We start from the raw sequence: 25,736 nt of genomic DNA on the forward strand, positions 1-25,736 counted from the left end.
GGTATCAGGTATCAGGTATCACCAGCCACGCATCAGCCACTTATCAGCCCCTCCTCACCAGCCACACCTCTCGGTCAAAGTTCCGCCGTTCACGCACGGCTGACAAGCCACACTTACCCCACTAGCCACAACGCGCTCAAGCCACTTTGATTTTCTAGAAGCTCTACCGTGGGACACTGCACAACAACTGAACCCCCATCTCCGCCTCATAGAAACACTCTTCTTCCCTTAGTTAATACTGTGCCGCCCCGCCCGCTATCTCGAGATCGGACTTCCCTTCAGTTCAATATGGCTTCACAGTTGGAGACTGTTGCCCAACTGCTGCAGGCTACTTTGGATCCTAGGCAACACAAGTTGGGTAAGTAAACATCTTCGTTTGTTGTGTTTACGGTGGTGGACTGGCCGACTGACTTTCCAATTTTTACAGCTGAAGCCGCGCTCAAGACCGAAGAGGCAAAACCTGGATTTTCTCTCCTTCTACTCAACCTTATCGCATCCGAAGCTCTGCCTCTTACCACGCGCCTCTCCGGAGCGCTGTGCTTCAAAAACTTCATTAAGTTCAACTGGGTGGTGTGTAGCTCTCTCACAGGCAACCTTGCTGCGACAACTTCTGATACAGCTTTCAGGACGAGGAGGGGAACTATAAATTGCCACAGGATGAAGTTGTGACCATCAAAAAGGAACTGATAGGTCTCATGATCTCAGTTCCTGCCAGCATTCAATCACAACTAGGGGAAACAATCAGCGTCATCGCCGACTCTGACTTTTGGACTCGCTGGGATACGCTGGTAGATGTGAGTGGTTCTTGTGCCTCTGATAATGTTGCGACCTCTTGCTGATATCTTCTAGGATTTGGTGTCACGTCTGAGTCCAGACAATGCCAAGGTCAACATCGGGGTATTGGAAGTCGCACATTCTATCTTCAAGCGTTGGAGACCACTCTTTGCCTCTGATGATCTATACATAGAGATCAACCACGTCTTGGGGAAATTCGGACAAGCATACGTGCAGTTACTTGGAGTATGACCCTTTTGCACTCCTTCTCGTCATCGCGCACTAACCTGTGTTCCGGTAGAGCACTGATCAACAGATCGAAGCGAACAAGAGCAATAAAGAGGTCTTGAAGCAACATGTTGAGGTGATGAACCTTCTCGTCAAGATATTTTACGATCTGTCGTGTCAGGATCTCCCTCCTATTTTCGAAGATAATCTTGCCGAAGTCACATCGTTGCTGCACAAATACCTCACATACGAAAATCCTCTGTTAGCCACTGACGATGACTCGGAATCTGGACCTCTGGAATTTGTTAAGGCTGGAATTTGCGAGGTCATAACACTTTACATGCAGAAATACGAAGACGCTTTCGGAGAGCTTTGCAAGCCATTCATCACTAGCACGTGGAATTTACTTACGACAATTGGACCAGAGACGAAATACGACATATTGGTCAGCAAGGCTTTGCATTTCTTGACTGCTGTTGCAAGTCAGGATAAGCACGCCGTGACTTTCAATGATGATAGCGTCCTGGGACAGGTGGTTGAGAAGGTTATACTGCCAAATGTTAGCTTGAGAGAATCGGACATTGAGCAATTCGAGGATGAACCTATTGAGTACATCCGCCGAGATCTGGAAGGATCAGACGCAGACACTCGACGGAGAGCAGCAACGGATTTCCTACGGAGACTCCTGGAAAAGTTCGAGCAGCTGGTGACGGATGTCGTTGGCCGGTACATCACGCACTACCTTGCAACATTTACACAGAACCCTGGTTCGGAATGGAAGTCGAAAGATACTGCAGTATACTTGTTTTCAGCAATTGCGGCCAAGGGGGTCATCACAGCCACTCACGGTGTAAAGACAACCAACCCGTTGGTCAGTGTAGTCGATTTCTTCCAGAACAATATTGCAAGTGACTTGCTTGCGGATACAGGAGTGGAGCCTATTTTGAAGGTGGACGCTATCAAGTTCCTCTATACCTTCCGAAGTCTGTTGACTAAAGAACAATGGAGTGCTGCTTTCCCGCCCCTGGTAAAGAATTTGGCATCATCAAACTATGTGGTTTACACTTATGCTGCAATTGCTGTGGAGCGAGTCTTATTCCTCACCAACGATTCCGGCGTACACATTCTTGGAAAGGAGGATGTCGAACCCTTTGCAAAGGATCTCCTGGAACACCTGTTCCAATTGATTGAAAAGGATTCGGCGCCAGAAAAGATCCAAGAGAACGAGTTCCTTATGCGCTGTGTCATGAGAGTGTTGCTTGTCATCAAAGAAGGCGTTGTTCCGTTGACAGATAGCGTTCTCCAACACTTGATCAAGATCACTGCCATCATCGGCCAAAATCCAAGCAACCCACGATTTTACTACTATCACTTTGAAGCCATGGGTGCGCTCATCAGGTAAGTTTAACAACGAGTCCTCGAGAATTTGTTATACTGATGATGATAGATACTCCGCTCCCTCCCAACCAGAAAAGCTCGAGAATGACTTATATCCCCCATTCGCTGCAATTCTTCATAATGATGTGCAGGGTGAGATAGCACTGCTTTCACTGCTTTGAGAGGTTTACTGATCAACTTTTTTTTAAATAGAATTCATGCCTTACGTCTTCCAGTTGTTTGCAGCACTTCTCGAGGCTCGGCCTCATGGCCCATTATCCGACTTCTACAAAGCCCTGATTGCCCCAATCCTCATGCCGGCGCTTTGGGAATCAAGAGGAAATGTACCAGCGCTCTCTAGGCTGCTGTCGTCTATCATACCGAGAAGCGCAGCAGATATTGTTGCGAACAATCAAGTAGAGCCAGTTCTAGGAATCTTCCAGAAGCTTATGTCCGGCAAAGCGAAGACGGAGCTCTATTCCTTCGATATCTTGGAAGCAGTTATTACATCATGTGAAGTGTGAGTCTTGCGATTCCCCAGTCACTTGTAACAACACACTAACAATTCTCAGCTCTGCTATTCAGCAATATTTCCCTACCATCCTCACCATCATATTTACTCGCCTGAATAATAACCCACCCGAGAGGTTTAAGCAGCGCTTTGTACGCTTTTACCACCTCATCTCTTCTCGCGACCAGTCAGGTCTAGGTGCTGATTTCTTCATCCGAAATTCTGATACCGTTCAAGATGCCGTCTTTGTCCCAATCTACCTCACGATTATTCTCCCGACAACACAGCAACTGGCTCGACCTCTGGAACGTAAGCTGGCCGTCATATCTTTGACCAAAACCCTCACCGACTCGCAAGCCTTTGCGGTGAAGTATGTCAAAGGTTGGGGAAAGACCTGCGAAGCTTTGCTGAAGCTGCTGGAAAACCCGCCAATGCCAGTTGCTGCGGATGACGTGGTTGCCGAGGCCGATGTGGACGACTTGAGCTTCGGAGTAGGCTTCACCCAGCTAAGCACATGCAAGAAAGCACCGCGAGACGACTGGCCCGAGGTGACAGATGTGAAATCCTGGGTGGGTTCCTATCTCAAAACCGCAGACGCACGCCACGGAGGGGCAATTGGAGGATACGTTAATGAGCGATTGTCGCCCGAGGCGAAGAGCGTCTTGGTATCATACATGCAATAAAGGAAAGGAAAGGAAATCAGGAAATCAGGAAATCATGAGGTCACAAATGATAGATATGAGGCGATGGAATGAATGGTCGGAAAAACAAAAAGAATCCTATGTGTGTGTGTGTTGTTGTATAATTTTAGCGTCAGTTACTACTAGTAGGTCAGTGAGATGAGCGAAAAATAGTCGTTCTTCTATGATAGATCTGTTTTGCACTACTGTCCCCGAACATACATAGCCAGCGTGTGAATTTGCAAGAATGATGGTGCTGGATTTAGTAGATTCATGAGATAGATGACTGACTTATATCCATTCATTCGTCCGTTCCCAATGCTCCATCGCGTCCTAGAATCACGAATGCTAGGTACCCACCTTGTTATAGAAAGAAGCAAGAGGATCAAATGCTCTGAAGAAGGCTATGTATGCCTCATTATTATTGCGTTCCTTGGATGATATCGGTCTACAGAATTTGTAGATATGTCGCCCGCATATCTACTGTAAATGCTCCAGACGCCGCCGCTGTTTTCAATTGTAAAAATCCCACATATCGCATATCATCCTCATAATGCAGCAGTCCCTGATTCACCATGCATGCATGGCCACTCTCTTGCCTTGACTAGGTAATGCCAACGGCGTTATCTAAGGTAGGGTACCCGTGAACTAGGTAGGTACCTACTTGAACTCTTCCTTCAATACCCATCGGCCCCTCATTCGACCAGTCGTGCCTTTCTCGAGCGTGGAAATTTCACCTAGCATGTGCTTGAACTCGGCGGTTTGTTGCGGCGTCTTGCACATACGGTTGAAATGGTTCACCAACGCCTGACTAGGCACTGATCCGCCCTGTCTTTTTATAAAATCTCTGATTAATTTCATAAAGTCCTTGCCCCGGGGCACTCGCTCCGCGGCGCCTGGAGTTCCAGACCTTGAGCTGCTGGCACTTTCACCATTTGACAAGCCTTGCCTGTCGGCTAGTCCAGCGAGGATTCCTGCTGAGCTAGGTCCTGCTCCTCGTCGAATGTTTACCGGCCTTCCGGCTGAACCAAACTCCCCGGTCCAGGTTACTGTGCCAGGCTGGATACTACTTGCAGCTTCACCGGCTTTACGCAACTCGGCAGCAGCTTCAGCGGCAATTCTTTTGGCCTCACGCTCGAGCATGCTTCGGTCAGCTGCGACCTTCTTCTTGCCGTTAATGATCTGGTCGTGCTCAAGGGCACTATGTACCCCAGATCGTGCGAAGATGCCTTCCATTAGTCTGGTTTCGTTAGAGGACGATTTATCTTCAGCAGGATCGCCACGGAAAGCTTCAAGGCTTGCAACGCCGGTCAAATTGCGAACGTCGGTATCGCTGTCTCCTTGCTCCTGCTTTACCGCAGAATCGGCGTGAACGATACCCTGGCTCACAACATCATTTTGTACTGCAGATGCTGCATTGGTTCCAACCAAAGTAGTGTAATCTTCAGGGGCGGGAGGCTCAGGGTCCTCCTTAAATTTAACCTCAGTCCCTTGAAACATCTGGCCAGTCTCTGTAGTACCATCATCTGTTCCGCCTAATGTGAAAAGGTCATAGAGATCCTTCATTTGGAAGGTCTGACGCTGTTTTGGATCTTTGAGGATCTTGTTTGTGAGGAACTGTTTAAAGATTTGTCGATGATAAATCTTCTCTTCAATGGTGCCTGCAGTCATTAAGCGATAAATGGTGACCTCCTTCTTCTGACCAAGACGCCAAGCACGCTCACGAGCTTGGACATCCGTAGAAGGGTTCCAATCTGGGTCGAATATGATGACCCGATTTGCACCTGTCAGATTGACACCAAGACCTCCAACTTTTGTTGTGAGCAGGAACACGTGCAGGTCAGGGTCGTTGTTGAACCGATCAACGAGACCTTGTCTTTCCTTGATATTGGTACCGCCATCCATTCGAAGATAGTTGAAACCATCGAGTCCTTTCACAAACTCTTCAATGATGTTGAGCATCTGAACACCCTGGCTAAATAGTAATGTCTTGTGGCCAAATCGCTTCCACATTTCTAGCAAGGCCTTTACCACTTGCATCTTCCCAGACTTGTTCGGATTTCCCCATTTATAGCCCGGCTTGCCCCTTAATCGCGGGTCAAGGAGATCTGGATGGTTGCATATTTTGCGCAAAATATCAATTCCGTACAGCGATTGACGCGAGCCTTTCAAGATCGATTGCATCTCATTGGAAGCAAGGAAAACCTCATAGGCCTCTCGTTGAGGCTTGGTGAGCTTACAAAATAGGACCTGCTCACTCTTCTTGGGCAAATCTGAAGCAACGTCTACCTTCAATCTTTGAAGGAGATATGGACTTATGGCAGCCTTCAAAGTCTCTGCACACTTGGTGGCCGTTAGGACCTGTAGATTGGTGGCATTGGCATAACCGCCAAGCTTGATGGGCACCTCAAATGCCTGTCGGAAGTTAACAAGAGTGCCAAGTCTCATAGGAAAGACAAAGTCGAATAGAGACCAAAGCTCAATCAGGTTGTTCTGCATCGGAGTACCCGAAAGGATTACTCTATTCGCAGTTCGTAGCTCCTTACAGTAAATGGTGATGGCAGTATTTGGATTTCGGATCTTATGGCCTTCATCGAGTACAGCGTAGTCCCAGTCGACGGAAATAAGAATATCGGAATAGGTCTGGAGCCCAGCGTAAGTTGTAACCAGCACATGACCATGATTCACAACCCGATCCACAATCTTCTGTGCTGCTTTCTGCGATCTCGCAGGCTTCTTGTCTCCCCGACCATACATCTCCTCTACCTCCTCTATACGACCTTCGCTACCAATATTGAGCATACCGCTACCTGAACTGTGCAAAATCGACACGCGTAGAGGTGGCCACCATCTGTGAAATTCGTTGACCCATTGACGTAGGACCGTAGCAGGGGCGACCACAATGATAGGCTTAGTGAGTTTCTTGCTGTAGTGCAGTCCCGCGAGGAAAGATATAATTTGGATTGTCTTCCCAAGACCCATTTCATCTCCAATGATGCCACCAACTTGCTGGCTATACAATTCTCCAAGCCATTGGACACCAGTCTTCTGGTAATCGAATAAGGCAGGATAGATATCGCCTGGAAGCTTGATGCCATTTTCGAATTGATGATCAGGTGCATCTGGACATGGCTTAAACCATTCCTCTTGTTCCGCATCCTCAGCTACCAGTTCGTCATCCCTAGCTTGGCCTTGCTCTAGTTTGCGACGCCGCGCCGCGCTTCTCTTCTCTACCCAGTTCTTGAGTCTCTTCTGGTACATCTGCTCATTGCCATCATCAATACCAGTGAGATCTATCTTTTCGGCCTTTGTCTTTCCAGAAACTTTCCTTTTAGAAGTTCTCTCAGTCATGAGATGATCATCATCTTCATCATCTTCAGATTCATCGAGCTGTTCGTCTGAGAGCTCGGGAGTAAACGTATCCGCGGCGTCTTCGTCAGTGGTAGCTATCGGAGTTTGAGGACCAGACAGACCACCCTCTAATCGTCTCTTCTTGCGGGGGCGCAATGAGAACTCACTCTCGGGAGTAGTGATAGCGCTGTCCGGTATATCTGCGAAGCCAGGTAGACGAAGATTTTGGTGAGACTGAGGCTCTACATCAGCGACCTGAGTTGCATCCGCCTCAGCTTCCTCCTCCGCATCCATCAGCGCCTCTGTGAGATCTCCGTTAAGACCACCCGTGTCTCTCCCTGGCATTCGAGAGAACGGCGTGATCTTGCCCGTACGAATAAGGAAGTCTCGCTGACTCTCATTTGGTAGCCTCTTGTTGCCAGCAGCAGCGTCTTGCTCGTCGTTTTCGACTCCGTCATACTGGTGTCGTTCATCTATGCGCTTCTGTATGTCCACGATGTCTCTCTTCAAAGCCGCGATTTCAGCATCGATACGCTCGAGTTCTGTCACGCATCGTGCGCGCATCAGGGGATTATTCGCAAGCGTGTCCAGCCGTCGGCGTTGTACGCTTTTCTGGCGTTCAAGTTTCTCGATACTGCCGTTGACCTTGACAATCCTCTTCTGGTCCCTCTCGTCCTCTTGCTCGATCATTACCAGGTTCGCTTGGTTCGTGATGTCTCGCTCGAGATCGTCCTGGTCGCGAACATTCTCTGTCAAGTCCTTCAACGCACTGGCTTCATCGGTTGGCAGGGGGTCGTGGTGGTTAGGGTCATCTCGAAGAGATTCATCTGCGACGGCAGCAGCAGCTTCTGCAATGGTGTCTGCCTTCTCCCGATGCAAGTTAACATCTCCCGTCGGCGAGGGGGAATGCGAAGCATTCTTGGACCCGGCCGGGGCCGAGGACCCAGCGGGGGAAGACATCTCAGCTGGCGTTCGTTCGATGTAGGATCGGGATTATGAAGCCATCAAAAGCATAGATGGAAAAAGGGCTCATCAAGTCGTGGTGAGCTGAGATAAGCCAGAGAGAGAAAATAACATCCAAAGATAGCGAAATGGGATGTAGGAGTGAAGGTGGCGAGGCGCAAGAGATGCTGCAGAGAAGAAGAAGAGGAGAGGAAGGAAAGAAAGAGACAGAGAGATCTCCTCCGATGTGTTCTATTCTTTTGTCCCGAGTGCCTTTGGGTAAGGTAAATGTAGGTTGTAGGCAACACGGGGAGTCGTGCAAATGGACGTCATATTTCGAGGGTCCAGGACAGTGAATATATTTATGGCCTTATAAATAGGGCATGAATTGTGGCTGGTGGCGGGAGCGGGCAGAGTGAACGCTGATTGGTGTCAGCCACTTTGGATGATGGTACTCGTATAGCCAATCTATTGAAAGGTTAAGAAGATACAAAGGACAAAGGTAAAAGGTAAAAGGTAAAAGATAAAATGTAAAATGTAAAAGAAGGCTCAGAACAAGCATACAAGGTAAAGGCAGTTGGCTCCGCATGTCTGCCACCTTAGCTCTGGGATTCCTTCCCTTACCTACGCTGTATAATAGCAGAGCCATGGACTGCACCGTAGTGCCATTTCAATGACCCCGAGACATACACTACCTCAGTAAAGCAATTCCAATTGCTGAATTGCAATAGAGAGTATCCATGGACCCATTCCCTTATAGAAGACGTTGTTGCATTCTGTACAGTCGTTTGCCGTCCGTGCTGCGCCCCTCCGGACGGCCAGAGGCGGGCGGGTAAAGGTAAACATGATTGATGTACGTAGAGGAGAGGAAAAGAGGACTGCTTTGCTCTTTGCCTGCTGGCCCGCTGGTCTTGTTTGGAATCTTGGATTGATATATTTCGTCCGTGTCCGGGTTGTTGGTTATTTATCATTCGATAATCTGGAGCCAATAGATCCCAATAAATATAGTAGTAGTTGTTGTCTACCTACCTATTTATTAACCTGTATTAACCTGTCGCAGTTTCACGCGCTAGCCGTTACTGTTCGTTGGACCTCACAAAGTCAGTTGTACTGGCACGTCGCCCTCTCGCCCTTCCTCTCCCCCAACCATCATGCATCGTTGACATCCAAACTGCACTCTCTCGGGCTGACTTTGCCCTCTCTGCGAGGCTTCTTCCTTTCTTCTCTTGCTGCGACACGCCCCGAACCCTTCGGCCCCTCTCGAGTCACCGGTGGCTCCTGTATGTAGCTGCGTCAACAACCCCAAGGCACGACGACAGCCCTTTTGTGCCTCCCTTGGGTCGCAGACGACCACCAGTCCGTCCTCTTTGCTTTGGAGAAAGATATCGATTATATCACCGTCCCTCCAGTTTTTTGCCCCGCGCGCCCCACGTCACCATGGATCAATGGGGCCACTATCCCGACTCTGCTTCCTCCTCGAGGAGATACAACAACGGTAATCCTCCACCGAACCAGCCGCCCACCTCGCGAGACTACAACGGCAATACGCAAGCCCAGCCCCCAGCCGGCTTCACCTACGAGCAATATCAGGGCGGCATGGGCGCGCACTCTCAAGCCATGTCGGCTTCCCCGCTAGCTACTCCACAAATGAGGGATGGAAATGGGGACGTGGCCATGCAGGACGCGGGAGATCCGTACAGTGGAATGAAGTATGCGATGAGGCCTCATCATCAGCAGCACCTGTCGAGCAGTCGAGCACCTCATCATCCCTCCCAAGAAACATCGGCTGCCGCTCAGCGTTACTCTCCCATGGAGACGCTATCGCCAAGCTCTCCATATGGCGCGCCGCAGCAAGCCCACAATCCATACGCGTCCCAAGGAGCGCCTCAGCGTCAGTCACCAACGAGGCCAGGAAACTACTCGTCCTCCAACTCTTATTATTCCAATCGTCCGCAGAACCAGCAGCTGCCTCCCATCACGCCTTACCCCTCCAACAACGAGTCTTATCCCCACTCTGCGACGGCCCAAGTGAATCCAGTATTTGGGAGTGATCCCAAGTCGCCTCGTAGGCCCGCTCCGCAGACGCCTCAAGGAAATCCAGGAAGAGGGCCGGTTCCAGAGTTCACTAAGGTGCGGTCGATTGCAGACTTAAAGCCCAAAGTCAACGCCCAACCCGCATTTCGACGCGCAAATCCCGAAGGTGGATTCATAAGTGTAAGTACTGTCCAAGGAGTAATCAAGATTCGCGTGCTAACTTTCAGGACCCAGCCTCTACAAGCTCTTACGAGTCATCTTCCATCTACCTATCGCATCTGCAATCCCAGCTTCAAATACGAATCGTCCCGAAATCCCCGCCGAGTTCTCACAAAACCGAGCAAAGGTGTCAAGAATGACGGCTTCGATAACGAGGACAGTGATTATATACTCTACGTGAATGACATTCTCGGGTCTGAAGAGACTGGTCATAAGTACGTTTCGAGGTTAAAACGCTGGTGTCTCGGTGATGGTGAATGCTGACACGCGCTTTTCAGGAACCGTTACCTTATCCTCGATGTTCTCGGCCAGGGGACTTTTGGTCAGGTCGTCAAATGCCAGAACTTAAAAACGCAAGAGGTCGTCGCTGTCAAGGTGGTGAAGAACAGGACTGCATACTTCAATCAAAGTATGATGGAGGTTTCGGTCCTTGACCTGGTAAGAGTTTCCTGAGGCTTGCCCGGACGCCAGGCTGGCTAACTAATTTCTCTGTAGCTCAACACAAAGCTCGATAAGAATGACGACCACCATCTTCTCCGACTGAAGGATACCTTTATCCACCGGCAACACCTTTGCTTAGTCTTTGAGTTGTTGAGTGTGAATCTGTACGAGTTGATCAAGCAAAACCAATTCAGGGGACTAAGCACTACACTTGTCCGAGTCTTCGCACAACAGCTGTTGAATGGCTTGAGCCTTTTAAACAAAGCCCGCCTTATACACTGTGACTTGAAACCGGAGAATATCTTGCTCAAGAACCTCGAGAGTCCAATTATCAAAATTATCGATTTTGGATCTGCCTGCGATGAACGGCAGACGGTATACACATACATCCAGTCCCGATTCTACCGGTCTCCTGAGGTTTTACTTGGCCTGCCGTACTCCTCGGCGATCGACATGTGGTCATTAGGCTGTATTGTCGTCGAATTATTCTTAGGTTTACCACTATTCCCAGGATCCTCGGAGTATAATCAGGTAGCACGGATAGTTGAAATGCTCGGCAACCCTCCAAATTGGATGCTTGAGATGGGGAAGCAGGCGGGAGAGTTTTTCGAGAAGAGGCACGACGTGGACGACTACGGAAGACGGACATATCATCTCAAGAGCATGGAGCAGTACTCCCGAGAGCATGGCACCAAGGAGCAACCAAGCAAAAAATATTTTCAAGCAACGACACTGCCAGAGATCATTCGTTCATACTCAATGCCGAGGAAAAATATGAAGCCGAGCGAGATTGAGCGAGGTAAGTAGCATTCGTGCTTTAGATGTCCAACAGCTAATCTAGTTACCAGAAATGAATAATCGGGTTGCATTCATCGACTTCGTCCGTGGTTTACTAAACATCAACCCATTGGAGCGTTGGTCCCCTCAGCAAGCGAAGTTGCATCCTTTCATCACGCAACAGAAGTATACCGGTCCATTTGTGCCTCCAATGAATCTCAAATCGAGTTCAATCAACCGATCTCCAGCCCCCGGTACCCAGCAACAACAGCAAGCTGAAGCTTTGAGCAAGCAACGTGCGCAGGCTGCACAAGCTCAAGCGCACTCGGCTCAAGCGCATTCAGCAACCCAAGCACCGTATGGCACTGGCGTGCCCCTCGGCCAATATCCCCCGGCCCCTCAGACTCAGGCACCCCCGATATACAATAACAATAACAACATGTACTCACCAAACACAAATCACCAAGCTGCGCCACCGCCGTACCCATCACAGCAACCCGGGCCATATAATCAGATGGGTATGATGCCACAACCCCCTTCCCAGCTTCCCCCGGCGCAATACGGACCAGGCCCTCCACAGCAGCAGAGCCTCTACGCACAGGCGACGATACGATCAGGGCGCCAAAGAGCTTCTACAATGGAGGTGCAGCAAGGTGGTATACCTGTAGCTATCCAGAGGGTAGCGAGTCACCTTGATCCCAATCAACCTATCCGCCTTCAACCAAGCCCAGCATACTACCCACCTCCACCTGATGGAGCTCCTGATGGGAACCCCGGTAGCGCACGGAGGAGGGGCAGCAGAGCTGCGCAAGGCGGTCAAGGCGGAGCGAGAAACAATCGGGATTTCATTCGCAACCTCGAGGACCGCACTCTCGAGGAAGGGTTTATGGGACAAAGCCAGTGGCACTGATCCATTAGCAGCTCTTCTGCTGCCTGGCATAAATAGCAATATAGCGTCGACTCGGGCCAGCTGCCGTATATGACCGTACTATCTGGCATCTTGGACTTGCGCTCGATTTGATAGCATACTTGGGCTTCGGTGCAAACAAATTGTGGGAATGGGTTCGTCCGGGACAGGGCCACTTCAAGATACCTGCGTGAGGATAGAAAGGAGGAGATACTCACATATACTTCACCGTGGCAGCGGCAGAACGCTTTTCATGCGGCTTCGCCTAAGAACAGGGTCAAAAGGGTCGGCCGTCTGGCCTGGTATCGCTGTCTAGGAGCTAACATCATTCATGTCATTTGAACCCATTGCATGGAGAAGTGAAAGAAAGCCAAGCATTGGGCTTTCTATTCCCGCCAATTTCTTGACCCGCGTCTGAGATGCTCTTAAGGTTGGACTGGCTGTGAAACTGCGTTGGAACATAAACGATGATCAAGGCTTTCCTTTTTTGATGGAAGACATAGCAGATTTCTATCTTGCCATCTTAGATCATATTGAATAGAATGATAGTCAAGACCTCTAGCGACAGAATGCGACGAAGATGAAGAATCAAGTTGAGATTGCGAGGCCGATTCGATTCTATTTCTCCTGTAGCTCTGCTTTTCGATATAAGCACGTGACCTATATCGAGGCCGAAAACCTTAAAGCACTTTACCTACTTCATCCTATCTTGATTCTTGAGTTCAGACGAGCATCGGTGTTCAACATACAATTCCTGTGAATCCCTCCGGAGGCTACAACCTCAATGGCCGGGAGTCCATAACTTCTCTACAGCATGTCTTCCCGATTAGCGTTCCGACGCCATACACGGCCACTATGGGCCAGGGCGTATTCCTCGGCGTCCAGAGTTCGACTCGCCTTTGATCTTCACGAACCCGCGAAAGGGTCCAATCCGCAGCATGCTCCGATCATCTTCATGCACGGTCTATTTGGATCTAAGAAGAACAACAGGAGCATCAGTAAGTGAGCATATCTCGGGCAAGCTGCGAATCAAGAAGCTCTCTACTGACTCGTTTGTGAATTAGAGCTCTAGCTCGGGACCTGGGTAGAGCGGTCTATGCAGTGGTGAGTGATGATATGCTGGGGATTGGCAATTTGATGATTGTGCTGAATTTGTTCATAGGACCTTCGAAATCATGGGGATTCCCCGCACAACCCGCGACACGATTACTTGGCTATGGCAGATGATGTGGAGGGGTTTATCGACGAACATAAACTGACAGATCCAACACTGATCGGCCACTCCATGTGAGAACCTAGATTGGGGTGTCTTCGAACGCTGAACTAATGCTTTTGGAAGGGGATCAAAAACCGCCATGACCTTGGCCCTTCGATCACCGAATCGGATCCGCGACATTGTTTCCGTGGACAATGCCCCTTGGGATGCTGTGCTCCAGAGCAACTTTGGCAAATACATTGAAGGGATGAAGAAGGTTGAAGCTGCGGGAGTTACGCGGCTGTCCGAGGCCGACAAGATACTCCAGGATTACGAGGAAGTAAGAGAGAGGGTCGAATTGAATGCTGGAGACTTGAAATACTGACAATTTATAGTCCCAAGCCGTAAGGCAATTCCTCCTAGGGAATCTACACCACAAACCGGGCGAGCAGACAAAACACTTTAAACCTCCATTGCAAATACTGGCCAGATCGCTGGGTAATATGGGAGATTTCCCCTATAAGGATCCAGAAGAAGTGCGATTCGAGAAGCCTGCGCTGTTCGTACGGGGTACAAAGAGTACTTATGTCCCGGACGAGGCGCTTCCGATAATAGGGAGATTCTTCCCAAGGTTCGAGCTGGCGGATATAGATGCTGGACACTGGGTCATATCCGAGCAGCCGGAAGCATTCAGGAGAGGTATGTGAATTGGGTCATATCACACTAGGGAACAATTACTAACTCTTCCCAACAGCCGTCGTGGATTTTCTGAAACCCAAGGAATAGAAATGTACATTATAGAATATAGAATATAGAATCATAGGTATTATAGGTCCTGGTCCCATCATAGGCGGGAACAATTGCTAACTCCTTCCAACAGTTGCTGTAGATTTTCTGAAACCCAAAGAATAGACTTGAGTAATATATAATATAGAGGTATCATGCCATGCCCATGCCCATACCCATACCCAAGCCCTCAACCCCCAACTCCCATCTATCCCAAAGAACCATCAAGTACCTAGTAAACCATTCAACAAGCACAAATCGACCCCGTCCCCTCCGGTTCCACCAGAGCCACAGTCCCACTCCTTCTCGACGACGCCTTCAACAGCTCCGGTTTCCTCACTATCTGATCCACGATATCCACAAACGGTTTCTTAACATTATCCCTCGTCTTCGCACTGACCTCACAAAACCCACATCCATGCCTCCGCGCCAGCTCCTCCCCCTCCTCATATCTCACCACTCTCGACGACGACGCCTTATCCATCTTATTCCCCACCAAATACAGGATCGCACCAGGCATCGCGTTCGTCTCCGCTTCTTCGAACCAGCGCTCCATGGCTTGGAAACTCGGTCGGTTCGAAATGTCGTAGACTAGGATCACGCCATGCGCGCCGCGGTAATAACTATTCGAGAGCGTGCGGAACCGCTCTTGACCGGCTGTGTCGAGCAGGTTTAGGCGGTATGCTGTGCCGTGGACGGAGAGTTTCTTGACCTGTGCGGACGGGCGTCGGTCAGTACATATAAGGTAGGGTTGCGAGCGAGCGAGCTGGCTGGCCTGGAGTAAGAGAGAGGAGGGGAGGGAAGACGCACTTTGAAATCTACGCCTATCGTAGCGGTGGAGGACTCCGAGTCAAACTGGTCGTCGCAGTACCGTATCAGCACTGGAGGGGTTGTTAGCACCAGGGACCGAGATGCGATGGGAGATGGGGTTTATATCCCGTACGTGCGGATTTCCCGGCTCCAGAGGGTCCGATCATTAGGATCTTGAGCGCCGGTAGAGACTCGTCGGATGCCATCGGGATATGTGCTCTTGACTGGTGCGGGTGTCCGAGTTGTTGCATGCTACTCGGGTCCTGAAGTAAATACTGCAAATGCAAGAGCCACAACGACGTCAGTCTCGCTAAACAGGGCTGCTGCTTTGGGTTTTGAGCACCACGAGGAAGACGGGATCCATCTCATATGTGCAACAGTCAGAACCTCATCATTCCATTTTGTTAATTTTGGAATTTATTTTCCATTTGCTAGCCCTATGCCACACGGCATAGAAGTCACGCCATAAGCCCAAAGCAAGACCTGACTACATGCAAATGACCAGTAGAAAATCCCAGCGCACACGACCAACCGTTTATACTTGATCCAACACCTTCTCCTTGAACTCCCGCTCAACCTTCTGTCCCTGCTCATCTGTGTTCGACTCGCCGTGGAGGGTAAGCAGAGCGCCGAGGTCGAACTTGGGTGCCTTGAGGAGCTTGACCTTGCGGATGTGGACCTGAGAAATGTTAGCAAAGTTGATTATTCGTGGCGACCCAAGAATCAAAACACACATTTTGTAATGGGTAGATGCCTTGTGTGGCCTTCTCGATCTCGCGACCAATGACCTCGGGGATGAGCTTGGCGGTGAGTTGTGTAAGGGTGCAGCTGGAAGCTTCACGCTGGATGATCTCGGTCATCTTCTTTCGGATAGCCCGAATTTGAGAAGAGGCAGCGTATGTGGTCTTCTTGATCTGGTTTGGTCGGCGCTTGGTGAACGCAATGGCGAACAGGCGGAGGAGGTAGTCATCAGTGGTCTTGACAGTGACATTGGCCTCGATCAAGCTTTGCCACTTTCGGACAAGGGATCTGAGCTTGTCGGATGTGAAGTCGAGACCGTGGAAGTTGGTCAAGCAGTTCTTTCCTTGGACCTCGTCGACACGGAGCTTAACCTTTCGGAAAGCGTGGTCCTCATCCTTCTGCAAGTCGGCCAGGGACACCTCGAAGATTCTGCCCTTCAATGCGTCGTTTGCGTTCTTGAGACCGGTGGTTCTGTTGACAAGGGTCTTTCCAACACTGCGAGAAAGGTTAGATGTTTGTCTGTAGTATAGTGATGGCAGTGATATCGTACTCCCGAACGTTGAACGAGGACGGCGCCTGGGAAATTTGTTAGCGCTGCTGCGAATGGCATTCGAGTAGCTCAATGCACATACCTTGACCTGGTACCAGTCCTTACGGGCGAAGGGGTCCTGCGTTCTCTTCTTGAGACCCTTCTTACCCTTCGAAAGGCGCTTGTTCCTGTGTTGTCATGTCAGAATATATTCGATCCGACTTTTCACGCCTCCATTCGATCCAACCGCGAATCCGCTGTGTATGGTGCAGCGCCGTGCCACAAAGACCGCAAGGAGTAACTTACTTTCCGACAGCCATGATTGCGAGAAGTTACCTAGTCGCGGGGCTGTTGTGATGGAACTTTGTTGTCGAGATATTCTTGGAAAGGGTGAGGGGAGTCGAGGTAAGGAAGATTTAATCGTGAATTCTGTGTGCGCGGCTAGGGTGGACTAGTGCCGAGCTAAGCGAGGACAACAGTGGAGCGAAGTCTCCTCGCTCTCTGTCCCTTGGCATAGATCGACCGATCATTCGCATCAATCAACCAACCAACAAGCGAAGAACTCAAGAACTCCTACACAGGAAAACCAGAAGAAGGCAAAACGTGACTTGCTCATGAAGATGTTCTACGGAGTATGCTCTTAAGGTGTGAGTCCTGAGTTTCTGCACAGGCCGGCCGCCGCCTGTTCCATCCAGAGCTTAAGGTCAGCGTGGGTAAATCTCCTTCCAACTTTCAGATCCAAGTCCGTTATGAACTCCAGCCTCTATCTTACTACCAGCTCTATCCATCGAGTTGAATCACTTTGTTTGGTTCTTTACAAAGGGGTATATTGAACTCTCGAGAAAAAGGTAAATACAGCTCATTGTCCTCCCACCATAGAAGATGCCGCAACTCCATATGCAGAGGTACCTTGGGGAAGGCCCTTGACCAGTCAGTCACCCACAACTCCAAAACGCCATTCTCCCTTATCCGATGGCCATCGCCCACCAGATCGGAAATCCATCCTAGACGCCGAAAACCAGCCTGACACCTATCTGGACGTACTTCTCGTCACGCACGAGTTATCGCGTCCTGGAATTGAGCCCACCACAGTTCATTATTGAGACCGTGCTTACGGCACGTCTTTCTCATCCCGCTCATCTATGCTGCTCTTATTCTCGAGGAAGCCTTGGAAGCCTTCAAAGCTTGGGAAGCTGTAATAGTTTCCACCTATACGCCCATTTTGTTAGCGTTCTCACTTCTGGGCAAGGGGACTCCCGGAACGTACACTGCTGGATCGCTACTTCAAACGGTTCCTTCCTCCCTCCCAAGCCTGCACTTCCTGGACTCCTCTGCTCGGGGCTGGAGCAAGTGCTATGGGGCGACGAGCTCATCGCATATTCATGTTGAGCCGTCGAATAACTCGCAACTCTGGTGAGGATCGTCGTCGCTCCGCAGGACTGTCGGCTGGCAAGGTCTTTCCTGGACGCGTTGGATGTGGCCAGCTGGGGACAGGTAGCGCTTGCCCTCATGAGCTTCGGTCTTCTCGAAGGGGTCTTTGGAGAAGAGCCTCTAGATTGGGTCTTGGATGCCATGACGGTGGAGTACTAACAGCCGCGCTTGAATAAATCGATCGCTTGGATATGTCAAAGGCAATGTGATTTGGAGAGGGAGAGTAAATTAACATTGATCAAGCAAGAAGTTGAAGTTTGTAGCCGGGGAGCAGGAACTCAGCGATTTCCACTCATATAAGTGTTTGGGGCCTGGCCACATGTCGGCCTCTGAGTGACTTGGTCGTGTTCGCTTGCATTCGATGTGGTTGCCTTTCACTGGGTGTACGCTTGCTGCAAGGTGAACGCAGCGGCCCTTCCCCCCACCCCTCACGGGCCTCACCTCCTCCAACCTCTGCCGGAAAACCGAGGAGCAGCATGGGTTGGTTCAGCGGTGAGGTTACACACCGCAATTAATAACAAGTATCCGTGAGATTTCCAATTCTACTTTTCTTCCTATTTATTTCTTTTAAATTCATTTTCATTTTCAAGTTCAAATTTTCACATTCAACATGCGCGCGCGGGAACGACGAATCAACTAAAACAATTTTGAATTAAGTTATTCAAGCGGAAAGCCAACTTTTTGAAGGCCTTGGTTCTAAGTAAGCTAAGACGGGTTTCGGGCACGGATGCAGGTACAGCGGGCCAGTAGTGTGGCTCCAGCGGGCATTGTCTCGTCAGGGTTCTAGGCGCGTGATCAATGATCGATGCTGGATCTTGGTCAGTTGCGGAGGTCTAGATCGGCTGCAACGGGCAAACTTACTCCTCCCAGCTTCTCCCTTGGACGGCGGCCAGCTCTTCTTCTGTCATTCGGTGGCCGGTGGTGAAATAACCTGGGGATTTATGTTCAGCCCTATCATATATCGGTGGGGTTTTCTGAGCAGCTTACCAGATGTAATCTTCGCATCTATCTCAACTCTCGAATCTGCAGGAATCAATTCCTCAGGAAGCTCAACTCGTTCATGGATCGGGATTCTAATTGCGGTCAGTACCGCCTCCCCGAAGATCCTGAGAGGACCACTTACCCCTGCCCAACAATTGCATCGTGTTTCATACTGTTGGAGACATCAAGTCAGTATATTGGAATGGTTTTACCCGGGTGGCGGGGAACCCACTTGCTCATGCTAAGCATTCTGTCAATCTTGGTTATTCCAAGCCAGTGAAGGATATCGGGCATCAACGCCTGGAAACGCATGTCCTTCACGCCTGCAATGTTCTCGGTTCGTTTGAAATACTCCGAAGCGCGATCCAGACCACGTTTTCGAGCATTATACACAAGATACTGCATCAAGGAATCAGAAAATTGTCTAGAGACTTGGGGACGGGTAGGCGGGTAGGAGCGGAAGTGGATGCGGGGGAGCGGGACTTCGGGAGTGGGGTTTAAGGAGAGGTGGGGAGGAGAGGTTTGTGATTGGGATATGCGTATGCAAGGGTAAATCGGAGCGGGAAGCTCGACAGTAGTATATGGGGGGGTGGTAGGTCCATAGATGCTCTCCCAGAGTTATTTACCTTTGTTACTTCACCCAGCGCTCGGCCTTCCTTTCGGAAATAGATGACAACTCCGCTTCCGCCTTTCTGCGCTTCTTTCACGGCCTCCTCTATCCCGAAAATGAGGTATGGACGACACGTGCAGATATCAGAGCCGAACACGTCACTGCCGTTACACTATTGCTCACGTCAGATGAAGAGTCCTGCGAGTCTCAAATCTAGAGATGATATCTGAGGGGTACTAACCTCATCGTGGATTCTCAGCGCCAGACGAACTTTCTCGTCTGACATCTTTGCTGGGTCACCGAAGCAATAGACAGTAAGTCCACCTTCAATCTGTCAGATCGCTTCTATGGGTTGGAAGGAATATAATATCGGTACCTATCGGTGGCAAGAAGATCTTGATATCAGGTCGGGTGATTAACTCGGGGTAGGATCCTCCCGTGTGTTCGAACAAGGATCTTCTGAGAGTTCCCTCATCTAGACAAATAATTAACCCAGACTCCTTCGAAAGGGCCAAGAATACAAACCAATGCCAAATCTCTCTGCGACCCCCGGGAGATACCAGACCTAAAATGACCTTAGAGACTTGAGCTGGTATTGATTGGAAAGGAGGACTTACTGGCTCAACAGCGAATTTTGTCACAGCCAGCTCACCTGACTCGTTCAAGCAAACCTTACCATCTGGTACTCTAGCAGTAATAATCAGCTGGATGTTCTTCTCTTTTTACCCCCTTTTTGCAAGGACTCCAAAACTTACAGTCGGCCCTCCCTAACGCTTTGTTCTAACTCTGGAAGCTTGTGCCATTGTTAGCTACACGGTAATAGAAAGTGTAAGATGGTTGGTACCTTCATATGGGCTCTTGTGATCGCTTTACCGAAGGTCAGTTAGTTTATCCTCACCAAGGGGTTCTGAATTTCCGTACCAATTGTTGGTCTAATATCAACTGGAGCGAGTCAGTATGCTTTCCTGTGCTCAAAACATGAAGTACTCACTATTCTCCTTCTCCATAAGGTCTTTGAAAAGCCATGGTGAAAGATGGCCCAGGGGATCCATGGAAACAATCTTCTTCTTATCAGCCCATTGGGGGTGCGGGCCAATGTTGGCCGCTGGCTCGGTATTGGTGAAATCAGGTCTAGATCAGGAGTCAGTCTTTCCTTGTAGCATTGGATTCTCCGTGTGCATTCGGTACAACAATCGGAGGGGGGAGTTGTGGGAGAGACGAACTTGTGGTCTACTTTGATCTCATTGCTGGCAACTGCCAGAGCATAATAGATTGAATACGAGCCGCCGTGCGCTAGATATGATATTAATACACTGAAAAAGCCTTCCGGAGGCTTGGTGCTCGAACTAACCTCCAATAGCTTGGAGAATGGTCAGCATGAGTTACAAAGGGAGAAAGATTGAGGAGAAATCTCACCATTCCGTCTACGGATCGTGGATGAATTTCTGGAGACAACTACAGGACCTCTTTGCTGGGGATCTTTGTTACCCCAGTCCATTGGTAAGGGGTCGATGCCAGATTGACCCGGGTATGTGCTATGCCCGTGTTAGTATCCCCAAGGAATTGTCGAACAGAGGTGGAAGACTCACGTGAGGATGATTCTGGAAGTACCACCAGTACTTGATTTCCGGGAGTGGGAGTCGCCATTGACGTGAGTAGCTGGGAGGGAGGGAGATTCGGGGATTTTGGTGTCATCGTGAGAATGTGATTCATCGTGGCTTGGAACGGGTTTAGACTCCTTGGTGCTTGATGAATCGGCTTTGGCAACATCATTGACCTCCTTCATGCCTGAGAGGACATTGACACGGCCTGAGATGGCGTCGACGCTGGAGCTCAGATGAGCCTGGTTGATTTGTATGGTTTTCAAAGCCTCGAGAACCTCCTTCATCACGGGGGTCTGGTCAGCTGGCGGTGAAGACATGGTGTTGCGCGGGGTCTCCTGAGAGGCGAGTGTGGAAGTGGGAGAGGTACGCAGGAGATGAGGTGAAGTAACGGTGTGACGAGAAAGCCAACAGTCTTATGGAATTCTAGACAAGACGGATGGAGAGACAACTGAAGTTGAAAGTCTCAGATGTGTAAGGGGAACGCCTTTTATATCTACTCGGTACGTGTGTGTCTATCCTTATATAAATGTCCGTTGAAGCTAAGGTAACTATTACCTCTGGGCCGGAAGGGGGGTGAACCAGGAATACGGTAAACAGACCTTAGGTAATCCGGAGCCAGCGCTAATCGCTTATCACTCTGATCACTTATCGCTATCGCCCCGCAGTGGGAATCAGCCCGGACACCGGCGTCTGGTGCCGAGCTAGGATCAGTTCGGCCTAGGTTTGTACGGAGACCTGGACGCCTCCGGTGGGCTTTGTGTCCGTATCGGCAACTATGGCGTGCCGTATTCTGGACGAGCTTGGGCCTGGAGGCTGACGTCCAACTTCCACGGAAACATCAACTCCAAGTCCAAGTCCTCTTCCAAACATCCCAACCACATAGTCATGGTGAGAACACCCCATTCTCGATCAGCCCAATTCAATCAGCCCCACCCAATCTAACCACCGCAATGTAGGGCAAACGCAAGAAGGCCGCCAAGAAGCCCCAGGGCCCCAAAAAGGTATGTTGAGCATGCGCTTCCTTTTCACACTTTAAAATCTTCTAACACGGTTCCGCAGAACGAGCCTCTAACCACAGTCTTTCCCTGCCTCTTCTGTAACCACGAGAAGTCTGTCACCGTCAAGCTTGACAAGAAATCCGGCGTCGGCCATCTCTCGTGCAAGGTTTGCAACCAGCAGTTCCAATGCGCCGTTAACTGTCAGTACCCGTACCCCCCTCCCTGCCCCGCACCCAACACACAACCGCGTTCTTAGCTGATACCTCTTTTCTCATTGAAGATCTTTCTGCTGCTGTCGATGTCTATGCCGACTGGGTTGATGCCTGCGATGCTGTAGCCAAGCAGGATACTGAAGAAGGTGGTGGTGGTGGTTTTGCCTCCTCCCGCGCCCCCGCCACGGCGGGTAGACCGAGTGCTGGTAGGGCCAGGGATGAGGAAGAGGAAGATAATGACGATGATATTCTTGACGATGAAGATGGGTTGGGAGGGTATCGAGGGGAGGGCATTGTTGGGGATGATGAATACTAGGCCTTTTTTCCTATAGTCGGCACCTGGCTTGGGAGAGCCTGGGAAATTCTTGTACAGTATGCAGGACGGCGTTTGGCGGAACGTGAGACTGGGAATTGCGCATGGGATGGAATCGCCTCGTACATAGCTGCAGGCGTGTTCTAATAAAATTTATTTACTATATCACACTGGTACGAGATGAGCCTGCCACTGGAACATGTCTTGTGTCACTGGAATACGTTTTTGTCACTAGGATTAGTCTTTTGTTACTGCAATAAGTCTCTTGTCACTACAATAATTCTCTTGTCACTGGAATAAGTCTCTTGTCACTACAATAATTCTCTTGTCACTGCAATAAGTCTCATGCGCATGGGAATTGGTATTTATATTTCTTAAGCAATCGTCGAGCTAACACATAAGACATGTCTCCAAGCATTTCCTTTTGAGCCACCCAACGCCCTACATCGTATAGAACCTGTCGCCAAAATCACCCAGCCCCGGTACAATATAGCTGCAGAATGTTAGATATCATGTTAATGTTTCTACAAGGCAATAAGACTTACTTCTTCTCATCGAGACCCTAGTATAGAAGTTAGCATTTTGATAGTTTCAAGTAAACATAAGTTGCAAAATTCTACTGACCGCATCTATGAAAGCCGTGACCACCCTCAGCTTGGGGAATCGTTTGGCAAATGTATGGATGCCTTCCGGACTGGCAATAAGATTCAAGAACAGGATCCGGTTCTCTGGAACCCCTCGACTTATGAGCACATCAACAGCCATTGTCGCAGAACCGCCTGCAATACCGTTAGCCCTGCATTCTTGAGACCTCCGCAACCCAAGTAAATCTCACCCGTAGCAAACATCGGATCCAGCAGCAGCACCCAGCGGTCCGCGATATCTTCTGGGAGTTTGTCATAGAACAACTTCGGCTGCGAAGTCTCCTCATCGCGCTGGATCAAGATCTTCCCAATCCTGACAGACCGACAGCAGTCTCGCAGACCCTGCTCCATGGCCTCGCCAGCTCGCATAATCGACACGCCACAGATCTTCCCTTGGAACATGACGCCTGCATATGTTCGACCTACCGGGGTGGTAATCGCATGTTCGACAACTGGCAGATGGTTCAGGCCCTCTTCGACGAGTAATCGAATGATTCGGTTCGAGTAGAATATGAAGTCGGCTCGCTGGGTGTTCTTGTCTCGGATCATGCTACAGGAGGGGAAAATCAGCAAGCTGGGAACCACAAAACAGCACCATCGTTGCTGGGAACCTACGTCAAGAGAGCAATGAGCTGCGGCGTTTGCTTCAGCGTGTGCACATTATCGTAGGGCACCTCCGTCGAGACGGTTGCTATAGGCTTCTCTGGCCGGTAATCTGGGCCCACGCATTTGGTGTAGGTCTTGTGGTTCTCCGTTGGGGACGCCATTTCTGCGGATAGAAGAAGGGTATATGCCTTTTGGCTGCGAGGTTCTGAGCGTGAGAGGGAGAGCGCGGAGGCTGCTGGGTGTGTAGGAGTCTCTGGTGCGTAGAAGTCAAGATATGTTGTGCGGTCAGAGCTCGCTGTGCATGATCTGTGCTCGTGTGCCCTTGCGCCTGTATATATCCCAAGGGTGGGCTGTAATCAATTAGGTACTGACTGACGGTGACGGAAAAGGACGAGGCTGCTGGAAATGACTGGGGGAGGGCTCTGCGAGGCGCGAGCAAGACTACAGTGGTATCGATGGTGCGGGCCGAGGTCTCGCGATACAAATGTGAAGGAAGAGAGATATCCGCCAAAGGATGGGATCAATGAAGGTGGCCCCTCCACTCACTCGGGGTAGACTTGATTAAGTAGGTAAACAGCAATAGGGCAACATGTAGCTGAGCGGCCTGGTCGCGAGTGCGGGGCTGGTATAGGTAATAGTGAAGCCTGGCGAGATTGGGGGAGATAAGGGCGAAGGACTCTTGGTTAAGGTTACTAGTCAATGGTCACGCTTGGGGTCTTGGGGGGAGCATGGGCAAAAGGGGGAAAGGGTCAAGTAAACGGCGGGATAGTTGATGTTTAAGTTTATCAGAGCGTTGACTAAGTTCAAGGTCAAGATACTGTACCTGAAAGAGATGGAGTGAGGAGGAGGAGTAGGAGGTAGAGCAAGAGAACCCTTGGAAGCTAAGGTAAGGTAAGGTAAGGATATAAAAATAATACCGTGATGAAACAGAAACAGATGGAGAATAGTAATACGGGGAAATAAGGGTACAATGCAGTTACCTAACAATACCTCAAGTCCCTCTAGAGTTCTGCTGGCCAATGAGGTACTTCCAAGTCCTGAAAAGGCACATTGTGTCGTTAATGTCTTTGTGAGCCTCCGTCGTCCCTTTCTGCAGCTTTTTCCGTCGCCGGCCGCCCGTCGCGCCGTCGCCCTTCCGCCCTGTCGCCCTCTCGCCCTCTCTCCTACCGCCCTCTCTCTCCTGTCGCCCTGTCACCGCACAAGGCTGGCTACGGCGTACGACATCGTCCATCTGGGCCAATACAATCATCCAGACCAAGCCGAACTTGAGCCTCAAAGAGCTCAAAGGAGATGCTCGCCGCAGGGCTGGTGGCTAGAAGGTGAAAGGTGAGAGATGCTTTGAGCCCCTTCGCTGTGTTGATCCTCTTTGCGCTGAAGTCGTGCTTGCTCATCACTCTCTACCTACGTCCTATGCTCTCTCTCCCTCCCTTGGCATTGTTGCCCTCACTAATAAACATGAAAACAGCAAGCATCGTGCGCTTCCGATCTCCCTTCTTTACATCTTTCCATTCACTTACCGCACACGTCTCGAGCGCCAATCTCTTCCGAACCCCCGACAAAGCGAGCGCTTTCTTTCATGAAGAGTTCTTACGGCATGACACTGGTCTGAGAATGCCCAATGATTTCTACGTGCTGGCACCGAACATAGCATTTGCATTTCCAGAATTGCGGACTCGCTGAGATCCGTCTGAGAGTGCTCCCGCTCAATCGATAATATCCGCCGGTTTTCAAAATGGCGACCTTCGCAGATACTGCAGCTCCTCGAAAGCGCGTGGCAACTTATGGCAAAGCAGGGCGCAGGCGCATCCCCAATTACAGCTTCGCATCACTCGCGCGAAAATCACAGACACCCGATCTAGGAGAGAGTGAACCATTGTCATCTGAGTCGCCTAGTACCGCTCCAGTGGGATCTGAAAAGTTGAGGCGTGTAGCAAGGAGATCTACGTCGGGGAGTCCTCCGTCTACATCTCCTGTCGGCGCCAATGTCTTCGATGTACCTTCCAGCGACGAGGAGGAAGCTCTGCCCATACCGAGG

The 25,736-nt window shown here is 50.1% G+C and overlaps 11 protein-coding genes across 11 annotated transcripts; 5 read left to right on the forward strand and 6 right to left on the reverse strand.

Annotated features, from left to right (window-relative positions):
- Window positions 1-286: 286 nt before the first annotated feature.
- Window positions 287-3,781, forward strand: M430DRAFT_145571 (hypothetical protein; the record flags this gene model as incomplete). The annotated part of the gene is made up of 8 exons (XM_024862958.1): window positions 287-358; window positions 428-570; window positions 627-794; window positions 850-1,020; window positions 1,076-2,400; window positions 2,450-2,532; window positions 2,593-2,899; window positions 2,952-3,781. Coding segments are annotated over 8 exons (2,891 nt in total), but the record flags the coding sequence as incomplete, so codon positions are not given.
- Window positions 3,782-3,961: 180 nt separating this feature from the next.
- M430DRAFT_36884 (hypothetical protein) lies at window positions 3,962-8,153 on the reverse strand. The gene has a single exon (XM_024867010.1). The coding sequence runs from the start codon at window positions 7,879-7,881 to the stop codon at window positions 4,231-4,233; it is 3,651 nt and encodes a 1,216-aa protein (XP_024717786.1). The 5' UTR covers window positions 7,882-8,153; the 3' UTR covers window positions 3,962-4,230.
- Window positions 8,154-9,300: 1,147 nt separating this feature from the next.
- Window positions 9,301-12,244, forward strand: M430DRAFT_30519 (hypothetical protein; the record flags this gene model as incomplete). Its single annotated transcript, XM_024865956.1, has 5 exons — window positions 9,301-10,077; window positions 10,132-10,331; window positions 10,395-10,554; window positions 10,612-11,356; window positions 11,406-12,244. 5 exons carry the CDS (start codon window positions 9,301-9,303, stop codon window positions 12,242-12,244), a joined length of 2,721 nt encoding a protein of 906 aa, XP_024717787.1.
- Window positions 12,245-12,956: 712 nt separating this feature from the next.
- M430DRAFT_126887 (hypothetical protein) lies at window positions 12,957-14,421 on the forward strand. Its single transcript, XM_024862004.1, has 7 exons — window positions 12,957-13,243; window positions 13,306-13,345; window positions 13,404-13,528; window positions 13,581-13,776; window positions 13,832-14,135; window positions 14,191-14,259; window positions 14,317-14,421. Exons 1-6 carry the CDS (start codon window positions 13,056-13,058, stop codon window positions 14,220-14,222), a joined length of 885 nt encoding a protein of 294 aa, XP_024717788.1. The 5' UTR covers window positions 12,957-13,055; the 3' UTR covers window positions 14,223-14,259; window positions 14,317-14,421.
- Window positions 14,422-14,466: 45 nt separating this feature from the next.
- M430DRAFT_108370 (hypothetical protein) lies at window positions 14,467-15,238 on the reverse strand (the record flags this gene model as incomplete). The annotated part of the gene is made up of 3 exons (XM_024861205.1): window positions 14,467-14,934; window positions 15,033-15,103; window positions 15,166-15,238. 3 exons carry the CDS (start codon window positions 15,236-15,238, stop codon window positions 14,467-14,469), a joined length of 612 nt encoding a protein of 203 aa, XP_024717789.1.
- On the forward strand, window positions 15,032-15,534 carry M430DRAFT_176728 (hypothetical protein). Its single transcript, XM_024863719.1, has one exon. The coding sequence runs from the start codon at window positions 15,232-15,234 to the stop codon at window positions 15,499-15,501; it is 270 nt and encodes an 89-aa protein (XP_024717790.1). The 5' UTR covers window positions 15,032-15,231; the 3' UTR covers window positions 15,502-15,534.
- A 33-nt stretch (window positions 15,535-15,567) lies between these two features.
- M430DRAFT_30522 (hypothetical protein) lies at window positions 15,568-16,622 on the reverse strand (the record flags this gene model as incomplete). Its single annotated transcript, XM_024865957.1, has 5 exons — window positions 15,568-15,711; window positions 15,767-16,268; window positions 16,324-16,349; window positions 16,406-16,490; window positions 16,609-16,622. 5 exons carry the CDS (start codon window positions 16,620-16,622, stop codon window positions 15,568-15,570), a joined length of 771 nt encoding a protein of 256 aa, XP_024717791.1.
- Window positions 16,623-17,413: 791 nt separating this feature from the next.
- Window positions 17,414-17,876, reverse strand: M430DRAFT_21967 (hypothetical protein; the record flags this gene model as incomplete). Its single annotated transcript, XM_024864609.1, has 2 exons — window positions 17,414-17,511; window positions 17,570-17,876. 2 exons carry the CDS (start codon window positions 17,874-17,876, stop codon window positions 17,414-17,416), a joined length of 405 nt encoding a protein of 134 aa, XP_024717792.1.
- A 652-nt stretch (window positions 17,877-18,528) lies between these two features.
- On the reverse strand, window positions 18,529-21,245 carry M430DRAFT_53171 (hypothetical protein; the record flags this gene model as incomplete). Its single annotated transcript, XM_024868358.1, has 17 exons — window positions 18,529-18,541; window positions 18,595-18,664; window positions 18,721-18,806; window positions 18,857-18,886; window positions 18,947-19,113; window positions 19,341-19,496; window positions 19,566-19,648; window positions 19,701-19,799; window positions 19,850-19,889; window positions 19,942-20,011; window positions 20,080-20,117; window positions 20,169-20,191; window positions 20,246-20,266; window positions 20,316-20,455; window positions 20,548-20,617; window positions 20,741-20,859; window positions 20,914-21,245. 17 exons carry the CDS (start codon window positions 21,243-21,245, stop codon window positions 18,529-18,531), a joined length of 1,557 nt encoding a protein of 518 aa, XP_024717793.1.
- Window positions 21,246-21,703: 458 nt separating this feature from the next.
- On the forward strand, window positions 21,704-22,454 carry M430DRAFT_53172 (hypothetical protein; the record flags this gene model as incomplete). Its single annotated transcript, XM_024868359.1, has 4 exons — window positions 21,704-21,706; window positions 21,885-21,929; window positions 21,988-22,126; window positions 22,207-22,454. 4 exons carry the CDS (start codon window positions 21,704-21,706, stop codon window positions 22,452-22,454), a joined length of 435 nt encoding a protein of 144 aa, XP_024717794.1.
- Window positions 22,455-22,892: 438 nt separating this feature from the next.
- On the reverse strand, window positions 22,893-23,862 carry M430DRAFT_53173 (hypothetical protein; the record flags this gene model as incomplete). Its single annotated transcript, XM_024868360.1, has 5 exons — window positions 22,893-22,944; window positions 22,997-23,013; window positions 23,076-23,230; window positions 23,287-23,645; window positions 23,711-23,862. The coding sequence occupies 5 exons, from the start codon at window positions 23,860-23,862 to the stop codon at window positions 22,893-22,895; spliced, it is 735 nt and encodes a 244-aa protein (XP_024717795.1).
- Between the last annotated feature and the right edge of the window lie 1,874 nt (window positions 23,863-25,736).

Source organism: Amorphotheca resinae (genome assembly GCF_003019875.1).
Source record: "Amorphotheca resinae ATCC 22711 unplaced genomic scaffold M430scaffold_11, whole genome shotgun sequence".
Taxonomy (NCBI): domain Eukaryota; kingdom Fungi; phylum Ascomycota; class Leotiomycetes; order Helotiales; family Amorphothecaceae; genus Amorphotheca; species Amorphotheca resinae.

Bases quoted from the DNA above. Each gene is read 5' to 3' on its own strand.
- M430DRAFT_176728 (XM_024863719.1), top strand. From the start codon at position 15,232: ATGCCATCGGGATATGTGCTCTTGACTGGTGCGGGTGTCCGAGTTGTT.
- M430DRAFT_126887 (XM_024862004.1), top strand. From the start codon at position 13,056: ATGTCTTCCCGATTAGCGTTCCGACGCCATACACGGCCACTATGGGCC. The intron at 13,529-13,580 runs GTGAGAACCTAG...TGCTTTTGGAAG, and splicing joins ACACTGATCGGCCACTCCAT to GGGATCAAAAACCGCCATGA. The intron at 13,777-13,831 runs GTAAGAGAGAGG...GACAATTTATAG, and splicing joins TACTCCAGGATTACGAGGAA to TCCCAAGCCGTAAGGCAATT.
- M430DRAFT_36884 (XM_024867010.1), bottom strand. From the start codon at position 7,881: ATGTCTTCCCCCGCTGGGTCCTCGGCCCCGGCCGGGTCCAAGAATGCT.